General features: G+C 41.0%; 1 protein-coding gene and 1 long non-coding RNA gene across 3 annotated transcripts in view; one reads left to right on the forward strand and one right to left on the reverse strand.

Annotated features, from left to right (window-relative positions):
- LOC115580401 (uncharacterized) overlaps positions 1 to 18,541 on the reverse strand; it is a 21,844-nt gene continuing 3,303 nt past the window's right edge. The window contains exon 2 of the long non-coding RNA XR_003983857.1: positions 1 to 949. This is a non-coding gene — a long non-coding RNA (uncharacterized LOC115580401). The remainder of the gene's footprint in view (positions 950 to 18,541) is intronic.
- LOC115580400 (globoside alpha-1,3-N-acetylgalactosaminyltransferase 1-like) overlaps positions 11,435 to 18,541 on the forward strand; it is a 17,274-nt gene continuing 10,167 nt past the window's right edge. The window contains exons 1-3 of one of the 2 annotated variants that reach the window (XM_030414694.1): positions 11,435 to 11,737; positions 17,511 to 17,564; positions 17,921 to 18,058. In XM_030414694.1, the coding sequence (XP_030270554.1) occupies positions 17,970 to 18,058 (89 nt within the window). In that variant the 5' untranslated portion in view covers positions 11,435 to 11,737; positions 17,511 to 17,564; positions 17,921 to 17,969. Of the gene's footprint in view, positions 11,738 to 12,856; positions 13,032 to 17,510; positions 17,565 to 17,920; positions 18,059 to 18,541 lie in introns of those variants that run through there. The other variant, XM_030414693.1, reaches the window with a different exon arrangement.

An 18,541-nucleotide genomic window follows, 5' to 3' on the forward strand; every position in this document is an offset into this window, starting at 1 on the left:
TTTGCATTTAATTATTATTTATTCAACTGTACAAATATTGAACAAGCATTTACATAAATGTAAAAAATGTATTTAAGCACATTGCTCTGTAATTATAACTAGTCCCTTTAATTTATAAGGTTAAGAAACCCACCATTACTCCATCAATCACAGATCAAACTTTTCAAATTAATAACAAAGATAAGCCAAATATGATCACACACAAGTTATTACATCAGCTTTGTTCAAAATGTTTTTGTCACTGTTGAGTTGGGCAGAACTATGGCACACAAATAATTCTGAGCTGCTAGAACATGTGTCACATGTGTGGCATTTTAGAAAAACAAAAAGCAGACAGCCTTGCAGAGGGTAATGAGAGACGGTTTTGATTACAGTAAACATTTGAACACATACACCTGTAAACACACTGAATATGAGAGCACACGAAAAAGCACCAGGAACTGAGGCTGAGATGCTTTGACAGACAGGAAAGTGGGCAACATTGTCCTGTTCCAACTGGGACCTCTACAGGTGCAGTTTTCGCTGGAAAGCTGTGACCATGTCGGACTTCTTGTGTGATGACTTCACTAATCCAACCAAGCCCGTTTTTCCTCCACACATTGCAGATGCACCATCGGTAGTTAACCCATCAACTTGTCCTACGGTAATTTAGTTTTACTCACGGACCTTTCCACCGCATCAAAAATGTTCCTGCCCGTTGTCGTCGTCCCATGCATGGCAGCTACATCCAAGAGCTCGTCGCTAACGGTGAAGTCTGCCTTCACGCCTCTTATGAAAGTGGACAGATGCGCTTTATCCATGTTGTCTGCGAAAAAGCAGGTAACTGCGTGACTCTTCGGCCAGCTCTGTTGTCAGATTGTCTGCTAGTTCCTTAACTCGGTCTGCGACGGGCCCGGTTCTAGGCATGGGCATGGCCAAATGCTTCGGCTGCCCCACCAAACCGACCCTGCTTCATTCCGAAAAAAAAAAAAAAAAAAAAAATCAAATATATAATATTGTAACGTATTCCCATAAATGCTGCTCAGAGTAATCACAGTCCACGGCTCTCCTGCCAACAGAGGCGGTGTCTCTCTCTCTCGTACCGTGCATACAGTCAGTAGCAGCTACTCTCAGTTAGCATCACATTAGATACTACGGGCACTACAGGCTTGTTAGTTGTTAGCATGTCGGCTAGCAACTGCTAGTAGTAGCCTAGTCCCATCGGCGGCTGCTGCCGAGTGTGACTCCGCGGCATGGGAAGTGTCACACGAGCCTCACCCACCCCCGCCGACAGGATTAAACAACACACTCTGTTCCCTATCTAGCGTTATTTAAAGGCTAAATTACAATTTAGTCTCTTCAATTCCTTCACATCTGTTGAAAAATCAATTTGATCACTAGTTATATACCACATACAAGTCTCTGTATCACACTCATGGTTACCTTCTACAGTCACAAACTTTTACATCAGTCTGCGTTGTTTTGTAGTGAATTTCTTATTCAGATGTGCATGGTTTGAAATAATACAAATCTACCTCCATTTTTTTATTTGATTATTTGTTTGCAAAAGTTTAAAATGAAGCAATGCCTTCTGGGAATTTCAAGACTGAATCGAGTGGACCGTGTCTGCGTGGTTGTTGGAAGTTGGAGATTGAAAATTGGAAACTGACTGAGATTAAGCTAGCAAAAAATGAATGGAGGCATCAAGAGACACAAGGGGTGAGCAGAGAAAAGAGAGAGAGAGAAATCTGAGAGCACTGTAGGCTGACGGTGAAAAATGCTGCAAACCGACTGATTTGTTTTTAAAATCAAGTGCAGCTTCATCTAGAAGAGGTAAACATGGATAACAAATGATGGCAAGACATTTTTATTATGGAACGGCTGGCTCTGATGATTTAGTTTTTTTTTATGCATTGGGGTTGAGCATTAATATGTCCGTGTTTTGGTGCAGTTGTTTATAGCATCACTGGGGCTCAAAAGTGTGTGTTCTTTCCTTGCGTCAAAAGTTCTATCTGCCAGTTGCGCAATATTTAGGTTTAGATTCCATTTAATATTAGATAACTAATTGTTATTGGGCATTGATAAAGTTGTCCTACATCGGGGAGGTGGAGGTGGGCTTAAAATGTAAAATGCCAATTACATTGTAACTTCAAATTTAAATAGAAAATATGTTAGTAGCCTGACATCAATAATTTGTTGGCCACAGAATTTGTTTTCTTCGTCAATCCAGAAAAAGAATTCCCGTTAGAGCTTTGCCGATGGAACCATGGCGAATCTGCAATTCTTACGTCTGGGTTGGCATTATAGACTGGTAGGCATACAAAAAAACGTCATCCCTATGGCACTCAAAACAGTAGCAGTTGGTGACCCATCAACATTTCTTACTGCCCCCCCAATCAAGGCAGTCTAGAACCGGGCCTGGTCTGCGATGTTTCTTGACAAACTGATATTGTTAAAAGTCTGATTCTGGTCGGGGCATACCTGCTCACACACCTGCTCACACACCTTTAGCTTGCACCGCTTCACAAATGCGCCCTCCGAAAAACACTTGGATGCTCGGGTGATTTCTTCAGCCACAATAAAGCTAGCTTTCACTGCTGCATCACTTTTAGCAGAAGCTTTGGTGAACACATTCTGCTGCAGCTGCAGTCTGCCTTTTAATTTGTGGACAACTTCTCCATCACTTCTTAGAAATCCGCTTTAGTCAAGCGCTGATATGGAAACACTGGGATCTCGCAGCAGGATGCGGTCTTTTCGCGGGTCACACAATGCATGTCGGGTTATCGAGTCATCGACATGCATTGTGGGAGATGTAGTTTATGGTCACTATACACTGTAAAGCAGTGTAGACTTTTATTTTAAGACAACTGTATACCTTTTAAAGGAGTCATCACCCTGAAATCGCAATTTCTCTCGTTAAATCAAGCATATTGGTGTTGGACCTCTGTTGAAACTTGCCTGAAAAGCTGGAGTTTGAAAGTGGCTTATTTTTTTCGCTTTGGCTCTTTTTCCGAACAGGAATAGCGCACAGTAGTGCGCGTTCCTAAAGCACGAGATTTTGACTCTGCTCCTGTGGTGACGCTACCACAGGAGGCTACTTGCATATTAAGCATCGGCTCACAGCCGTCCTCAGCCAGACTTTCTGAGTGAGCACGCCGAATCTGCTTATTTCTCTGTCATTTTCACGCCATACATCGTCACCGCCAGCATTAAAACTCAGGTCTTACATGTAAAACACGAGTGTGAAAAGTAAGACGGAAAAAAAAAGAATTTACCATTCAGAGACATCCTGCTGTAAACGTGTCTCTTCCACCGTCTCTGCCTCTTCACTCTCCCGTTCGGGTTCCGACTCCGGCTCGTACATAAATGCCTGAATTCCGTAAGGTTCGTCATTTAGTGTGTGCGCCATGTCAGGGGGCTGTTTATGTTTTGGAGTCTGTGTGCATGCAGGCTCGCTCCCCATTACGGCTCTGTCCTTCCTGCGGCCAATCAACGCGCACCTCATTACATATTAATACAATGCACATCCGGACCGGTCAAAACCTCGCGCATAATCTCGCGTGAGAAAGTCGCGGTAGGAAAAAGGGTCAGAACAAGCTCTATGTTTGATTTTTTTTTTTTTTTTTTTTTTCTAATAAGTTTTAAGAATTGATCCAAAGCGATCCAAGAGGGACTGGATATGTAAAAAACCAGGTGATGACTCCTTTAAGCTCTTGCGGGCCACATAAAATGATGTGGCGGGCCGGATTCGGCCCGCGGGCCTTGAGTTTGACACATATGGTCTAGACCTTGTAATTGCATTTTCAAGTTTCATGATATACTCAAACCCTTTTGTATTTTAAATTGTGTTGATTAAACCCCTCAATCACACTCCAGGATGTCGGTGCTGATACCTGTGAAAGGCAAGAGTGTGAAAAGACATTCTGAGTAGGGGGGCCGACCTCACAGCAGACAAAGGACGCAAAACACACCCAAGGGGTGGGATTTTTCTTCAGGCATAAATGTTCAAGTTTCCTGATGTTCAGGGTCTTTCTTCATTTTGAACCACTCGCATGTTGATTGACCTTTTCTTTGCAAAGAAAATAAAACTTTGTCGGCCGGCAAGAAGTCTCTATTTCATTCTTCACCAAGAGCAGAAAATTTCCGCAACAGAAGCTATCTTGGTTAGTTCATCTCTCCATTCCTTAAAACTGATCTTTTCTTCTGACTTCCAGTGTCACAAGACTACCCTGTTTCCTGTTGCGAGAGCTAGCTTCACCCATGTGCGTATTTGTGTGGATAGGCTGGATTTCCTCTGCAAAATACCCAGAATACATAAAGCTGGCCCCTCCCTGAACTCCACCTTCAGAACTTTATTGATACATTGGATAGCAGCCACCCAGAGGCTGTGCACCATCTCACATTCGTAGAACATATGTACAAGTGTGCCCCTTTCCTTCTCACATCTCCAACACTTACCATTCTCCCTAAGTCCCAACCTGGACATTTAGTTCAATAGTTCCGATTCAACAAGATCTAGAAAACAGAAGCAGGAGACAAAATCTACGGCTGGTCGGCATTACAGAGGGAGCCGAAGGAGACAACATGATCAAATTCCTCGCAGATTTCTTCCCCACTGTGCTCGGAGCCGACAACTTAAGCTCCCCGGTGGTTATAGATCGGGCTCACTGCACACTCCGCCTTCACTGTTACACGGACAGACAGAAGATACTGGATTTGGGCAAAACTGAAGGCCGACTGACATACAAAGGAGACCAGGTGTACATCTTTCCACACATGAGCCCGGAGGTCAGCAGACAGCGTACCGCTTTCAATCCAGTGAAGAGAAAACTCCGGGAGGCCAACGTCTCATACAGCTTGTTACAGCCAGGCTCGCTATCATTTGGATGGGATTAGACACTCCTTTGATATCCTTTATGTTAAAACTTGTGGTATCAATTACTATTGTGAATGACTCAGGATTTATATGGAAATACTCTAAGTAACTGGTTTTATATTTTATATTTCGTTTCGTTTCGTTTCGTTTCGTTTTCTTCCGCTTTATCCATGTGGGTCACGGGTGTACATATTTTATATTTGATTTATTAATTATTTTTCTTTTCCCTTTCATCTCTCTCTGTTATCAACACTACACATCCCTGTGTGTCCGCTTTCTGCTTAGGCTGTGAATGTATACATTCTTAAACCTATAATATAATTCAACGAGGTGGACAACCAATGACACAAACTATAAGGTCATTTGAGAGATGAATATGAGTCACTTCACTAACAGATCCATTTTTGTTACTAGTGTTATTTGCTCCTCTTTTGTGTTACAGTTTTTGCCGAATGCTTACACACATGTTGCAGACTTTGGCTCACTGTGTCATAACTTAACACACAGGTCGAGTAAGACACAGCACATGGAGACAAACTCCTAACTTATACGGCAAAATGAAACTCTTGAAACAAAACCTAACAAACCCATTTCAGAACTGTTTTTAGCATCAAAACATTACAGTTTTTATTGATTGCTTTGATGCAGCAGTCAACTCAAACTCCACATTTTCAAAACAGTTAACACACAGGCCGAAACAGTGGCACTCATGGTCAAAAGAACTCATTTTGTTTGCAAAAGGCTCTTACCGTGCCAAAACATTTAAAATATGCCACAAAAGCTAAATTTGCCTTCAATCAACACAACTTGCAAACAAGTGTATGAGCTCTTCCAATCAACCATTACATAATGGGCAACAAAATACAAAATACAGCACTCAGTGCGAATCAGTGCACCATTGCTTGTCATTGTGACCCATTACTCTACGTAGCTTTCATGCCAGTGCCATTTGTTGTCAAATTTGCCGTCTTGCAAAGAATTGAATCCAGAATCAGAAATGCTTTGATGCATTTTTTTTATTCCATTGATTCTTTTTTTCTAACTGTGGCTGAACACTGAAATACTGTAAATATTACACAAAATACATGGAAACCAAAATAAAATCTATTAGAGTATAAGAAAAATAAGAAAGCTGGTAGTCTCATAGTTCACAAAACATTTCTGCAGCTTCACAGCAAGCATTTTCCTGAGCAACTGACCTGTTTTAAAACATAGAAAAGAAGTTAAAGATATAAAATATTACAGTAAAGTATAACAATCTATTACTGTATAAGAAATAGCCACTATTGATACTCAGTCTCTTCTGTCTTGACGATGGGGCCACATGGCCTCATCCACATCACATTCATTATCCTCTCTTGCAATGAACCAAGGGAAAAATCTTCTTGCATGCCATCCAACCTTGACATTCCTCTGCACCTATTTCTCACTCATATCTGCCTTAGACCTCTTCAATCCATGTTGGCAAAGAACAACACAGCCGCTGCACTTTTTAAGGCCTGCAGACTGATTGCTCATTGAAGATTTGTGTTTCGGAGTGTCAAACAGGTGCTTTAGTGATTTCATACTGATGTAGGTAGTTTCTAATAGTTAGGAACAGATGGTTTCTGTTTGGTTACCATAGCTAAAACAATGGAGTTTGGACTGCTTGAATGACATCCGTGTTAACTGTTCTGCAAAAGGGTGGGGAAAATGTGTCAATTCAATGAGAAAGGGTTAACACATTTGCAAGAGGTGTCTTGTGCTCTGCTGAGACAGTGATGATGAAAACTGAGTGGATTCCAGCTTGTTTAAACAGGTCAAAGCAATCAATAAAAACTGTAAACACCTGCACCTTTGTTTGCACTCTTTCCTAGCAGCAACAATACACAGATGTGCTTTATGCAAAACACAGCTGTATTCAGTACTTTGGATGGTTTTTGACTTTAAAAGTCACATACATTTTTTTATTTTATTTTTTTTGAAAGATTGATCCACTACAGTTGATCTAGACACATAAAAACAAAATGGAGACACTTCAGATGTTGTTTTTGTTTCTCAGGTTTTTGCAAAAGTAAAAAAAAAAAAAAAAAAGACATGGTACAACTAGAATTATCTACAAAACATAGTGTTGTAAGGGAATGATTGGAAGACATTTAGGCTATGGATCCTGTCTCCTGTTGGCATTTGGCCACATCACCTCATCCACATCACAGGCAATGTCCTCCCTTGCCAAGCAACGGGGGAAATATCACCTTGCATGCCGTACCAACCCTGTATGGACCTCACCTCAAAGTCGCCGCATGCCTCTTCAATGGCTTGTAGAAGAGGCATGCGGGCATGTGGCTGAAGGTCATAAACTTTCCAGCGCCATGCTGAAAAGAACTCCTCAACTGGATTCAAAAATGGGGTGTATAGGGTACGCAGGTAGTCGAGTGGTTAGAGCACGTGCCACGTATGCAGTGGACCCTGGTTCAAATACAGCCAGAGGACCTTTGCTGCATGTCATACTCCCTCTCTCTCCCCTTTCCTGTCTATCTACTGTCAAATAAAGGTGTCTATTCCTCAAAAAAATGGGGTGTATGGTGGCAAGTTGAGTGCAATAAATCTATTATGGTTGATGAACCAGTCCCGGACCAGAGCAGCCCGATGGAAACTGACATTATCCCAGAAGACAACAAACTGGGGCTGCTCTGGCCCGCCTGGACAAGTGTGTCCAGAAAGCGAATAATGAGGGCTGTTTTGTAGGGACCGAGGATGGAGAGGTGATGCAGTGTCAATGTTGCCTGCTCTCCTTCTTAGTCCTCTTCCTCGTCCTACTGCTGCTCTTACTCTCCCTCTTCCTCTTTCTGCCTCCACGTTTCCAAAGTTGGCACAAAGGAGCTGAGCTCACATCAGGTGTATTTGTAGTGCTATGGCTTAGACTGATTGGTCTACAATTAGATTTTAAATGTTTTCATGTGTGTGAGTCTGTGTGCTATTCCAATTTAAGTTGTGTTTTGTATTTTAAATAGATGTGTTTTCCCAATGATTGCATGAGTTTTCCTTTTTGAACAATGTGTCTTCTGTAAAAAACAGTGTGTAGCGTTTTGCAAAAAGTGTGTTGGAGAATTTCAAACACAGTTCAAACTTTGAACTGTGTTTGAACTTCAAAGCATGTATTGTGTTTGCAGGGTTGGTGCTTTTGTTTAGGGCATGGTCACCAAAGATAGAGGTTGTGATGCTTTGGGCATAGCAACCACTTTTAGTGTTTAAGCATTAGGCAAAAACTGTAAAAGGCTGCGCCAGCAGGGTGTCGAGGGCACGAGTTTGTCTCCCTCTCTGGCAACACATCCACCCTCTCTCCTGTTACGCAGGGGGTCCATCAGGGCTCAGTCCTCGGCCCCCTTCTTTTCATCTGCTACCTGTTCCCCCTTGGACACATCATCCGCAAACTCAACCTCGACTTCCACTGTTATGCTGATGACACCCAGATCTACATTCGCACCAAACCCACCCAAAATCCTCCCCTCAACCACATCGAAACCTGCATCTCTACAATAAAAACATGGCTGTCTCAGAACTTCCTCAAACTCAACAGTGACAAAACAGAGCTCCTCCTCTTTGGCACCAAATCCACTCTTAACAAAACTGGACCCATCTCACTCACCATTGACAACTTGATCATCTCTCCCTCCCCCCTGGCACGCAACCTTGGCGTTATCCTGGACCCCACTCTCTCCTTTGATTCCCAGGTCAGCTCCACTGTCAAGACCTCCTACTTCCACCTCCACCGCATCGCCAAAATCAGACACTGCCTCTCCCCCCGCCGCTGAATCCCTTATCCACACCTTCATCTCCTCACGTCTTGACTACTGCATCTCCATCCCCACTGGCATCCCCTCTCATTCCCTCCATAGACTCCAAACGATCCAAAACTCCGCTGCTAGCCTCCTCACTCACACCCGGTCCTGTGAACAGATCACCCCCGTTCTCTACACCCTCCACTGGCTCCCTATCAAACAACGCATTGACTTCAAAATACTCCTCCTGACCTTCAAAGCTCTCCATCACCTGGACCCACCCTACCTGTCTGACCTCCTTATCCCCCATCGCCCTTCCCGAGCCCTCTGATCCTCCTCCACTCTCACTCTGACTATACCACCATCCAGACTCAAAACCTTTGGAGACAGAGCCTTCTCCAGAACTGCACCCCGACTGTGGAACTCTCTCCCCCAACCAGTCCGTGACTCTCCCTCAGTTACCACATTTAAATCCCGCCTAAAAACCTACCTCTTCTCTCAAGCCTATGATCTCCCCTACCCATAACCAGCTTCATTCCTGCTCTCTCCGCCTGACCCGCCCCTCTACACTCTCCTTCCTCTCTCCTCACTCATCAGCCCCCCCCCCCCCCCACCGCTCTTCAATCCATCCCTCCCACCTCTCGACTACTATTGTACCTGTTTTGTCTGTTTGTCTGTACCACTGTTATCTACTCCACGCTCCACTATTGCTTTTGTTATTCTTAGATTGCTATTTTTTGTACCTATCTCTGTAAGCCACTTTGGGTCCTTGAAAAGTGCTATATAGATTAAATGAATTATTATTATTATTATTATTATTATTATTATCATCATTATTATTATTATTATTATTATTATTATTATTATTATTATTATTATTAAGTATTTGGGAAATGTATTCCTACTTTGTATTCCTACACAGTATTTACAGTATTTTACTATTTTTATTGCAGAACTGAACTGAACTGAAATCCTGAACATGGTCCTAGAACATAACGCCATAAAATTACGGCAAATACAAAGAAAAATAATAAAAAACAATGAGATATTTCAAAATATTGATAGGGTAAGCTTATCAACACTGGACCGTGTCTTGCACAGAAATAATCTGAGGATGAAGCAGGTCTACAGGGTGCCATTTGAACGCAATTCAGAAAGAGTCAAAGAATTGCGATATAACTATGTGCAAGTGAGTCCTGTACAATCCCACAATTGATGCATACTCTCAACACTGTATAAAATATACATACTTCAGTATTGTAATCATAATGATTGTGCTTCACAATCGTGACCACGCCATGTCTATTTCTGATATTGTCATGTGTGTTTCAGAGAGTCCTTGAGCTAGAGGTGGCTGCAGTGGAGCACCAGTTCATCTTCATTGATGAGGTTGGATTCAATCTCACGAAGAGACGAAGGAGGGGAAGGAATGTCATCAGCCAGCATGCCATTGTTGAAGTTCCTGGCCAGCGTGGAGGGAACATCACGATGTGTGCAGCGATTACCCACTGCCCACCCACGCTTCTTAGTTGTCTATCTCCCTCCATATTCTCCATTCCTCAATCCAGTTGAGGTTTTTTTTTCTGCTTGGAGATGGAAAGTTTATGACTGAAATCAACAAATGCATATACCCCTTCTCCAAGCTATGGAAGAAGCATGTGTAGATATAGCAGTTGATGCTCTTCACGGCTGGATTCGCCATGCTAGGCGATATTTCCCCAGATGCTTGGCCAGGGAAAACATTGCTTGTGAGGCGGATGAGGTGCTGTGGCCAGAACGAAACAGAAGAGAGGATGCAGCATAGTTTTTTATTTTGGTTTGGTTTGTTTTTACAGTAACTGTAAAATGTGTGTAAACAATCGAGAAAACTGTAGAACCAGTTGAACACTGATGTGCTCAATGTAAAACACTATGCTGAATGGAAAACACTTCTTCATCCATCATAATGACTTAGGCATTTTTCGTTCAGTGTTACACTTAATACAGTCAGTACATACATAAGTGTGTTGTAAAATATTTGAGAATATTGTTTTTATACTCAGAACACACAAATACATGGTAACAGATATATTTAATTTTTCCCACAAAAACAATGTACACAGTGTACATCCCAACCAACACAAAGTTGCACATACAACAATATACGGTCTACCTACAAAACAACAGAATAAATTACTGTACACAGTTACAGTAAAAAAGACACAAAAAAAACTGTGCAGCATGCTCTCCTCTGTTTCGGTCTGGCCATAGCGCATCATCCACGTCACAAGCCATGTTTTCCCTGGCCAAGCAGCAGGGGAAATATCGTCTAGCATGGTGAATCCAGCCATGAAAAGCACCAACTACTATATAACCACATGCGTCTTCCATAGCTTGGAGAAGGGGTAGATGCATTTGTGGATTTCGGTCATACACTTTCCATCTCCAGGCAGAAAATAATTATCAATAGGATTGAGGAATGGAGAATATGGAGGGAGATAAACAACTAAAAAATGTGGTTGGGCAGTGAACCACTTATGAACAAGAGCAGCCCAGTGGAAACTTATGTTGTCGCAAATGACAACATACCTGAGCTGATCTGGTGGAATGAGTGTGTTGGGTAGGGTGTCCAGGTGTTTGCCCATGTAATGAGTCAGTATGCATAGTAGGGCAATTCACTTTAGACTTTTGAAAGACAGAGTGTTCCTTGTGAAAACAAGAGATTTTCTTCATGAAAATTGTGCCAAATGCAGAAAATTGTGTGTAGTGTTTTGAAAAAAGGGTTTTAGAGCTGCAATTTGAGTGTAAAGCAGGAATTGTGTTTCTAGTTTAGCAGAATTGGTTCAGGGGGTTGGTGCATGAGTTACGTGTTGTGGTCATTGTGTCTCAAATACCAATTTTTGTGTGTCAACAATTGAGGAAAACTGTAGTACCATTTCCATCCAGCGTTGGCATGTGGCTGGGGCGTTAGTGAGTCCCATTGGCATAACTTTGAAATGTGTCCACTGCCTGTTGTGAATGCCATCTTTTCATGGTCTGTCTCCTCCAGCTCAACTTGCCAGTAGCCATGTTGAAGGTCCATTGTGGAAAACCAAGCAGAGCCCAACAAAGCATCCAGTGTTTCAACATCTCTGAGAAGAGGGTAGGAATCTTTGATTGTCACTACGTTGAGTTTTCTGTAGTCCAGGCAGAAACGCCACGTGGCATTTTTCTTGTGCACCAAAACAACTGGCGAAGCCCAGGGGCTGGAGCTTTCTTCAATGACATCCGCTTTCAGCAGGTTTTCTACGTGAGTCTGTATTTCAGCTCTCTGTTCTGGTGTTACTCTGTAAGCTCTCTGTTTTATTGGTGTGGCATTCCCAGTGACAATATGATGCCTGATTATGCCTGTGCGGCCATAGTCCTCTGTGTTTTTACTGAATACTTCTGAGTATTTCTGGAGCAGTGATTTCAGAGACTGAACTTGGGAAGACGACAGGTTTCAGGTGGACCTGAATCATACACAAGAGAGGTTGCGCAACATGCCTCTTCAGCTGGTATAATATCAACAGATGAAGCAGAATGAAACTCACCAAGGTGTTGACCAGAATGTAGCTTAATGTGGTCTCTGGAGGGATTTAAGACTCAAACTATAGTTTTGCCATTTTTAACTTCACTGAGTCAGTGTGCCATAATGATGTCACACAGACAGAGGCTTATTCACTCGTGTCAGCGTGCTGCCACGTGGGTAGCTGGCTCATTTAATTTGCAATTTAAATTGTTCCAACCTGTAGCCCTCATAAGAGATACAGTTGTGAGAATACATATCAGTCTAGATGTGCCTAAATGCTTTCTGTTTAAGAACTACTGGATTATATTATATTTATGACACTTGAATGGAACAGAGTCATTGTTAATGTTATTAATAACACCAGTTTCCAAATTTGATGAAATATCTGCTTTAAATAGACCTAGATTAATAACTGTTGGTCAAGGTGTCACTTGATAACATAAATTACATTTTGTTTTGTGTAATTGAACATCAAATACAGACATGCAGAGAGAGAGAAGACAGATGGATTGAAAGAGAAGTAAAGGAATCCATCTATGTCAAACTGGAATGACTATCTTTGAGAAAAGGAAGTGATCTAAAACATTTCTTATCACCTGCCTACCTGGTGTAAGGACACTCCCACATAGAGTTTGATACATGAAACTCCGCTCCAGTGATTTAGAAGGGAGGGACCTATTTGGATAGGAGGTGAAACATCATCAAGATACTGAAAAACAAGTCCAGTTGCCTATGATATCGCACTTTGGATGTGCAGTAGTGTTTTAGTTACAGATACAGTTTGATTCAGCGTTAGCTTGTAAATAATCAAAGGAGGTAATATGCTGCGTTCCTACTCAAGGATCCACATTTTTATCGTTCTTGCCTTTCTTCTTGTCCTTTTTGGGTAAGCCTTTTCACTTGTTGTACTTCACTACTACATCTTATTTTTAAGGAAGGGGAAAGATATATCTATTAAACAAACAAAATATGAATTTCTGTAGTTCCAAAAGTCTTTTTAAAATGATTTTACAATTAGGCAAGGCAAATTGTATATTACAATTCAGACACAAGGCGACTCAAAGTTCTTTACAGGGGCATAATAATTACATAAAAAGAATAAAAAATGTACAATTCATTAAAAACAAGTAGGACAAGAACTACATTCAAGATGATGAAGTTTTTGATTTAAACACATAGTTGAAACATTGTGCTTCATTTTCAGGACTTATATTTTGGTCTGCTTTGCTTGTCTTCGAGTTAAAATGTGAGCTGCACTGAACCAAAAAGATAGGTTCTCTTGTGATGACAGTAAATAACAGCCAGGCCATGTGAAAGTAGTGTGAGCTGCTGACATGGTGTAAGAGGACACTAAGCAGATGTCTCATTTGTTTAAGTGAGCTCTCTAAGCTTCAGGTTGACAATGTCTATCCACCTTTTATTGAGTCTGCACCCACATTCGCTTTTAGCTTCTGGTATCAATAAAATGTAAAATGTAAAACCTATAACAGCAGCGTAGACCAAACCATTCATTCTTAAAGTGTCCTTGTTGGATTTATATGACCAAGTCGTTCAATAGAAAACTTCAGATTAAATGACTTAAATAAGCTTTAGGAAGGCACTGGCATCTGCAATCATATGACTCATGGAGGGTCCAATTCATATACTGTGTGCCTCTTAATGGGTTCAGTGGTAAATTGTTATATCCTCCACCCAGTTAGTTGCTGGTTATCCCATGGCTTCGAAATTACCTGCAATGTCACAAATCATGTTCATGAGCACAGTGAAGATTTATACTTCTCAGCAGTAAATGTGAAAACTAATCTCTACACAGACATCATTCTACACAATGGGGCTCAAACATCCGATTGTAGGAACAAGAAGAACCAGATAAGAGTGGTAACTAGTGTCACATGTCTGGTATTTTCCATGTACACCAGTTATTGGCTGTGCAGGATGAGCAAGGCGGATCAGTTCAGCTCTGTCCATCCCTGATGTTCGTTGGTTTTGCTTTGTGTTATTGAATATCAAGCATTTGATGCGTGGTAACAGTGTGGCCACACCTTTTTTTCTGTCCCTCAGTGGTTAAGACTTGAGCATTGTTTAACTAGACAACATCCCTCATTGTGGATATGCTTTTGGCTTGTTTTTAATCTATAAACCATCCAAAACATACACTTAACAGAGACTGCTCCATTTCAGATTTAATAAACTAATGACACCACTGATCGTGCCATTTTAATTGATAAATTATTGAACTGGGCTGGCTCAAGGCTTTAATGGATTATATGAATGAATGAATTAATCCTTTATTTATTCAGGGAAGGTCAATTGAGCGCAAGATCTCTTTTCCAATGACGCCCTGAGTACAAAATACATGAAAACACATATACAATGTGATCATAAATTACAATTACAATCAGACAACAGAACATTGAACAACAGGAAACTATCTAAAGAAATGAGATGATTTAGCTTAAGAGCACGCTGTAAGTCATTCCATTTCTGAGGGGCATAGACCTGAAAAGCAGTCTTCCCAAATTCAGTCCTTACATTGGGAATGTTTAAAATCAAGGACTCTTGTGAACGAGTGTGCAAATTACAAGTTCTAAATTAGATGAAATTGGTTAAATAGTAAGGTAAAACATTTAGCGGGCCTTGTAGATATAAAGCATGCAATCATATCATACTGCAATGTTCATATCAACAACTACATGTCTTCCTATGCTCCTCTCTTATGTGGGGTTCCTTAAAGGGTCAATGCTGGGTCCAATCTTGTTATTGTTATGCAACGTTCGGGCGATCAGCCTGTGACACTTCTTACTAGCTGTACTTCTTGTTTTAACGCCATAACCTCTTAACAATCTTACTAACTGGATGTCTCAAGATTTCCTCCATCACAATTCTGACAAAGCTGAGGTCGTTGTGATCAGTCCTCATTGTTATAGTAAGGAGGTCGGTCCCTATATTGGGCCCTTCGCTAACAATATCAAGACCATCTCTAAGAATCTTAGTCGTCTGTTTGGCCAACATTTGAATTTTGATTTTGCCATAGACCTTTTTCACAGCAGCCATATCATCATGAAATATGAAGGTAAACGCGGGTTTAATTAATCAGCCATCATGCAAAATAGCAGCATTGTGACTCGGACATGGAACAGAATCCTAATTAGTATTATTGGTATCACCTGTGTTCACCCGACTTTTTGACACCAAACTGGCTGCTGTGAGAACAACCTCTTAGCAGTAGACCATATGACTTCTCAATTCAGTCAGAGACAGGACAGAGGTTTATTCACTAGTGTCAGTGTGCTGCCACGTTGGTAGCTGGCTCACTTGTTGTTCCAGCCTGCAGCCCTAACAAGAGTTACCGGTTAATTCATTGTTGAGGCTTTGTTAAAATGTCAGGAGTGTTTACCAAGTTTGCACCTGTAACGCCTTGTAATTCTGACTCACTGAGAATTTATGCAAACAAAATTCAAATTATTTGAAAAATAACACCTACACACAATATCTCTATCACACACAGCACACACACACACACACACAAACAGTGTCTTAAAGCAACATTACGTAACTTTTTTACCCTAACATAAAAGCCTTTAAAATCATTTTGATGGAAAAGTGGCTTGTAATAGATTGAAGGGTGTCTCTGTCTCAGCCACTCCACCCCCCATCCCTTGTTTCTACACTATGTCACCTCAGTGAGAGGGTAGGATCACAGAGTTACAAACATGTTTACTTCAAGTTTTCAACACATGAAAAATCTTACGTGATGAGTTTTATTTGTAGATAGCACTTAATTATGTCTGACAAATTGTAATAGATCTGGGATTTGTATTTACCACAGTGGTATTGCACAAATTCTTTAAAGAAGAAGACAATAAGGCAAAAAGTAACACCAAACTAGTGTTGTCACGATACCAAAATTATGACTTTGGTACGATACCTGCCTAAACTATCTCGATAGGGATATTGAAACGATGCCACGGCGGACAACTAAAAATTCATCAAAAGTAATGGAATAAAATATTAGATGACAGAATGTGGAACTTTTTTTATTAATTAAAACACTTCAACTTAAAAAGTCAAAATAAAAATATATATTTTCGTAAAAGCTGCTGAGCTTTATAGCTACTTAAACTGTTATAACAACAATTAAATGATTATGCAGCTGTTTAACTTAGCTGCCAATGTGGTTACAAGCATCTCTGTATCCAAGAAGACAAGTGTCTTCTTGTTTTGTTCATTTGTCTTGTTTGCTCTCAGAGATTATTAAATAACCTGATTTTTCATTAAAAGCTGAGTGCTTGTTGTAGAAAAAAAAATTGACAGCACATTAACTTCAATTTTATTCAGCATAGAAATAAATAAATGACATTAACTGTAAGTCTGGCAATTCATAAAATAGGATAATACTTTATTCATCCCACAAGGGAAATTTGCAATTTGCATTTCATGTTGATACAATTCAAAACCTGGATTATTAGCCTGCAAACTACATTAGTACAACACAAATGACCCAGACCAGGTGGAGGTCTGTGCTCTAATCAGACCATTTTCTAATAATATAAATGACAATATATATCATAAATGATTGACAAAAATGTACATGCTATGATTATATTACTAGTACTGATTGACTTAGAATAGATCATTTATAAGTGGTGTTGTTTATCAGCATACTTGGTCATTACGGATTTAAAGCATCGTTTACAGACGGGCTTTGTGGTGTCCGTGGGCTTGCCCTTACTGTCCGCAACGTAAGCAAAATATTTCCATATTTCGCTCCGTGCGTCTGCTTTTTGTTTGCTTAGGACGGTCAGCAGATGCACTCATGCCACTTTCAGCCATGTCTGTCTCGCTCTGCTCTGTGACTGTCTGTCACTGTAAAACCACGCCCACTCTGTCTGCAGGCAGTGAGGAAGCAGAGAGAAGCTGCACACAGACACGCTGCCCCGCTGTTGCACAAAGTTCATAAAGTACCGATACTAATAAAACGTGAAAAAGTATTGTTTTTAACGGCTGGGTACCGCGGTACCTTTCTCGTATTGGTTCACCGTGCAACACTACACCAAACTCATCACAACTCAAGCTAAAGGAAAAGCATTGTAAGACAAAAAATAAAACATGATAATCCTAATCTGATTATCTGAATCCTTCCTGGAGAGTACCCTCAGGAGCTTTAATCACTGTATGTCATGTCCCACCAGGGAAACCAAGACTTGTCTGCCCGTTGTGATGGCTCTCTTAAAAACACCTTTAATCTTTTCAAACACATTTGCATATTTTTACTTTTTGTTTATGTTTTCTGGGGTGCTAACTACCGCTGTATACACTTTTACTGGCCGTTCTCTGGTTAACTTGTACTTGTATGTCTTCACAGGGGGATCTATGCTTTTTTATATCTTGACTTAGGGTATGACTCCTCCACCTTCAGGTAAGTCTTCTGTTAGACTGAAAGTACATATCAATTCAAATACATGCAACAGAGCATCAGACTAACCAACACACTAAAGGAGTTGAAGCCATTAAACCAACAACTCAAAGAGAGTATGCACAGATTCCCACAAAACAAACACCCACCCACTTGTCACACAATAACACAGCTGCTGACTGGAGTTAATATTAAGCTACTTTTTCAAATTAAACACACTCTTTGAAGTTACTTATTAAGCCTGTCACTCCCTAAAGATTTATAGGGCAGCATTTTGTCAAACTACACACCTTTTTTATTTCCATTTTAACATGTGAATCCTGTCATATTATGAATTATTGTTGTGTTTCCTTTTCAAGCTTCTGCCAGCCATGTAATGAAGGCTCAGAGCCAGATGTGAAGTCTATAATGGCAAAGGTTATGGAAGACATAGTGGGGCCAACAGAGTGCCAGGAGAAGGGCAGCTGGAAGATTGGAGACCTCACAATGAATTACGGGTGAGAGTGCTAACAGAGAGGAACAGCTGGGCCAAATACAGCTCCAATTTACACTTGCCATGACTCAGGTTCACACCTTTGACCTGTAAATGGATCATCTACAGGGTCATAAAAGTAAACTTACGTTACTGCACCTCTGCTGCTGCCCCCAGATGCTGGCTACACAATTTCAGCTTCACTTCCCTGGATGTTACCTCGAAACTAAAAACCTCTCTGCAGTGTACTCAGGAGATATTGGATATTATTGTACAAGGGAAGCACATGTTCAGTGCAGGTAGCGCTTCTGTCATACAAAAGAAAAGCACAACCTTCAAGCCTGCTGCTGCCCTGCCCATGAACAGTAAGTGGAGGGATGGATAAATGGACAAAACAAGCAAATGACTTTTCAGCAGCGCTGGTCCTGATCTCCCTGGGGCCTTCACAGTCACAAGTGACACCCATAGTGCTTCCAATACAATCCTCCCTCCTTTAGAACAGTATGTT

This window comes from Sparus aurata, chromosome 4, assembly GCF_900880675.1.
Source record: "Sparus aurata chromosome 4, fSpaAur1.1, whole genome shotgun sequence".
Classification (NCBI taxonomy): domain Eukaryota; kingdom Metazoa; phylum Chordata; class Actinopteri; order Spariformes; family Sparidae; genus Sparus; species Sparus aurata.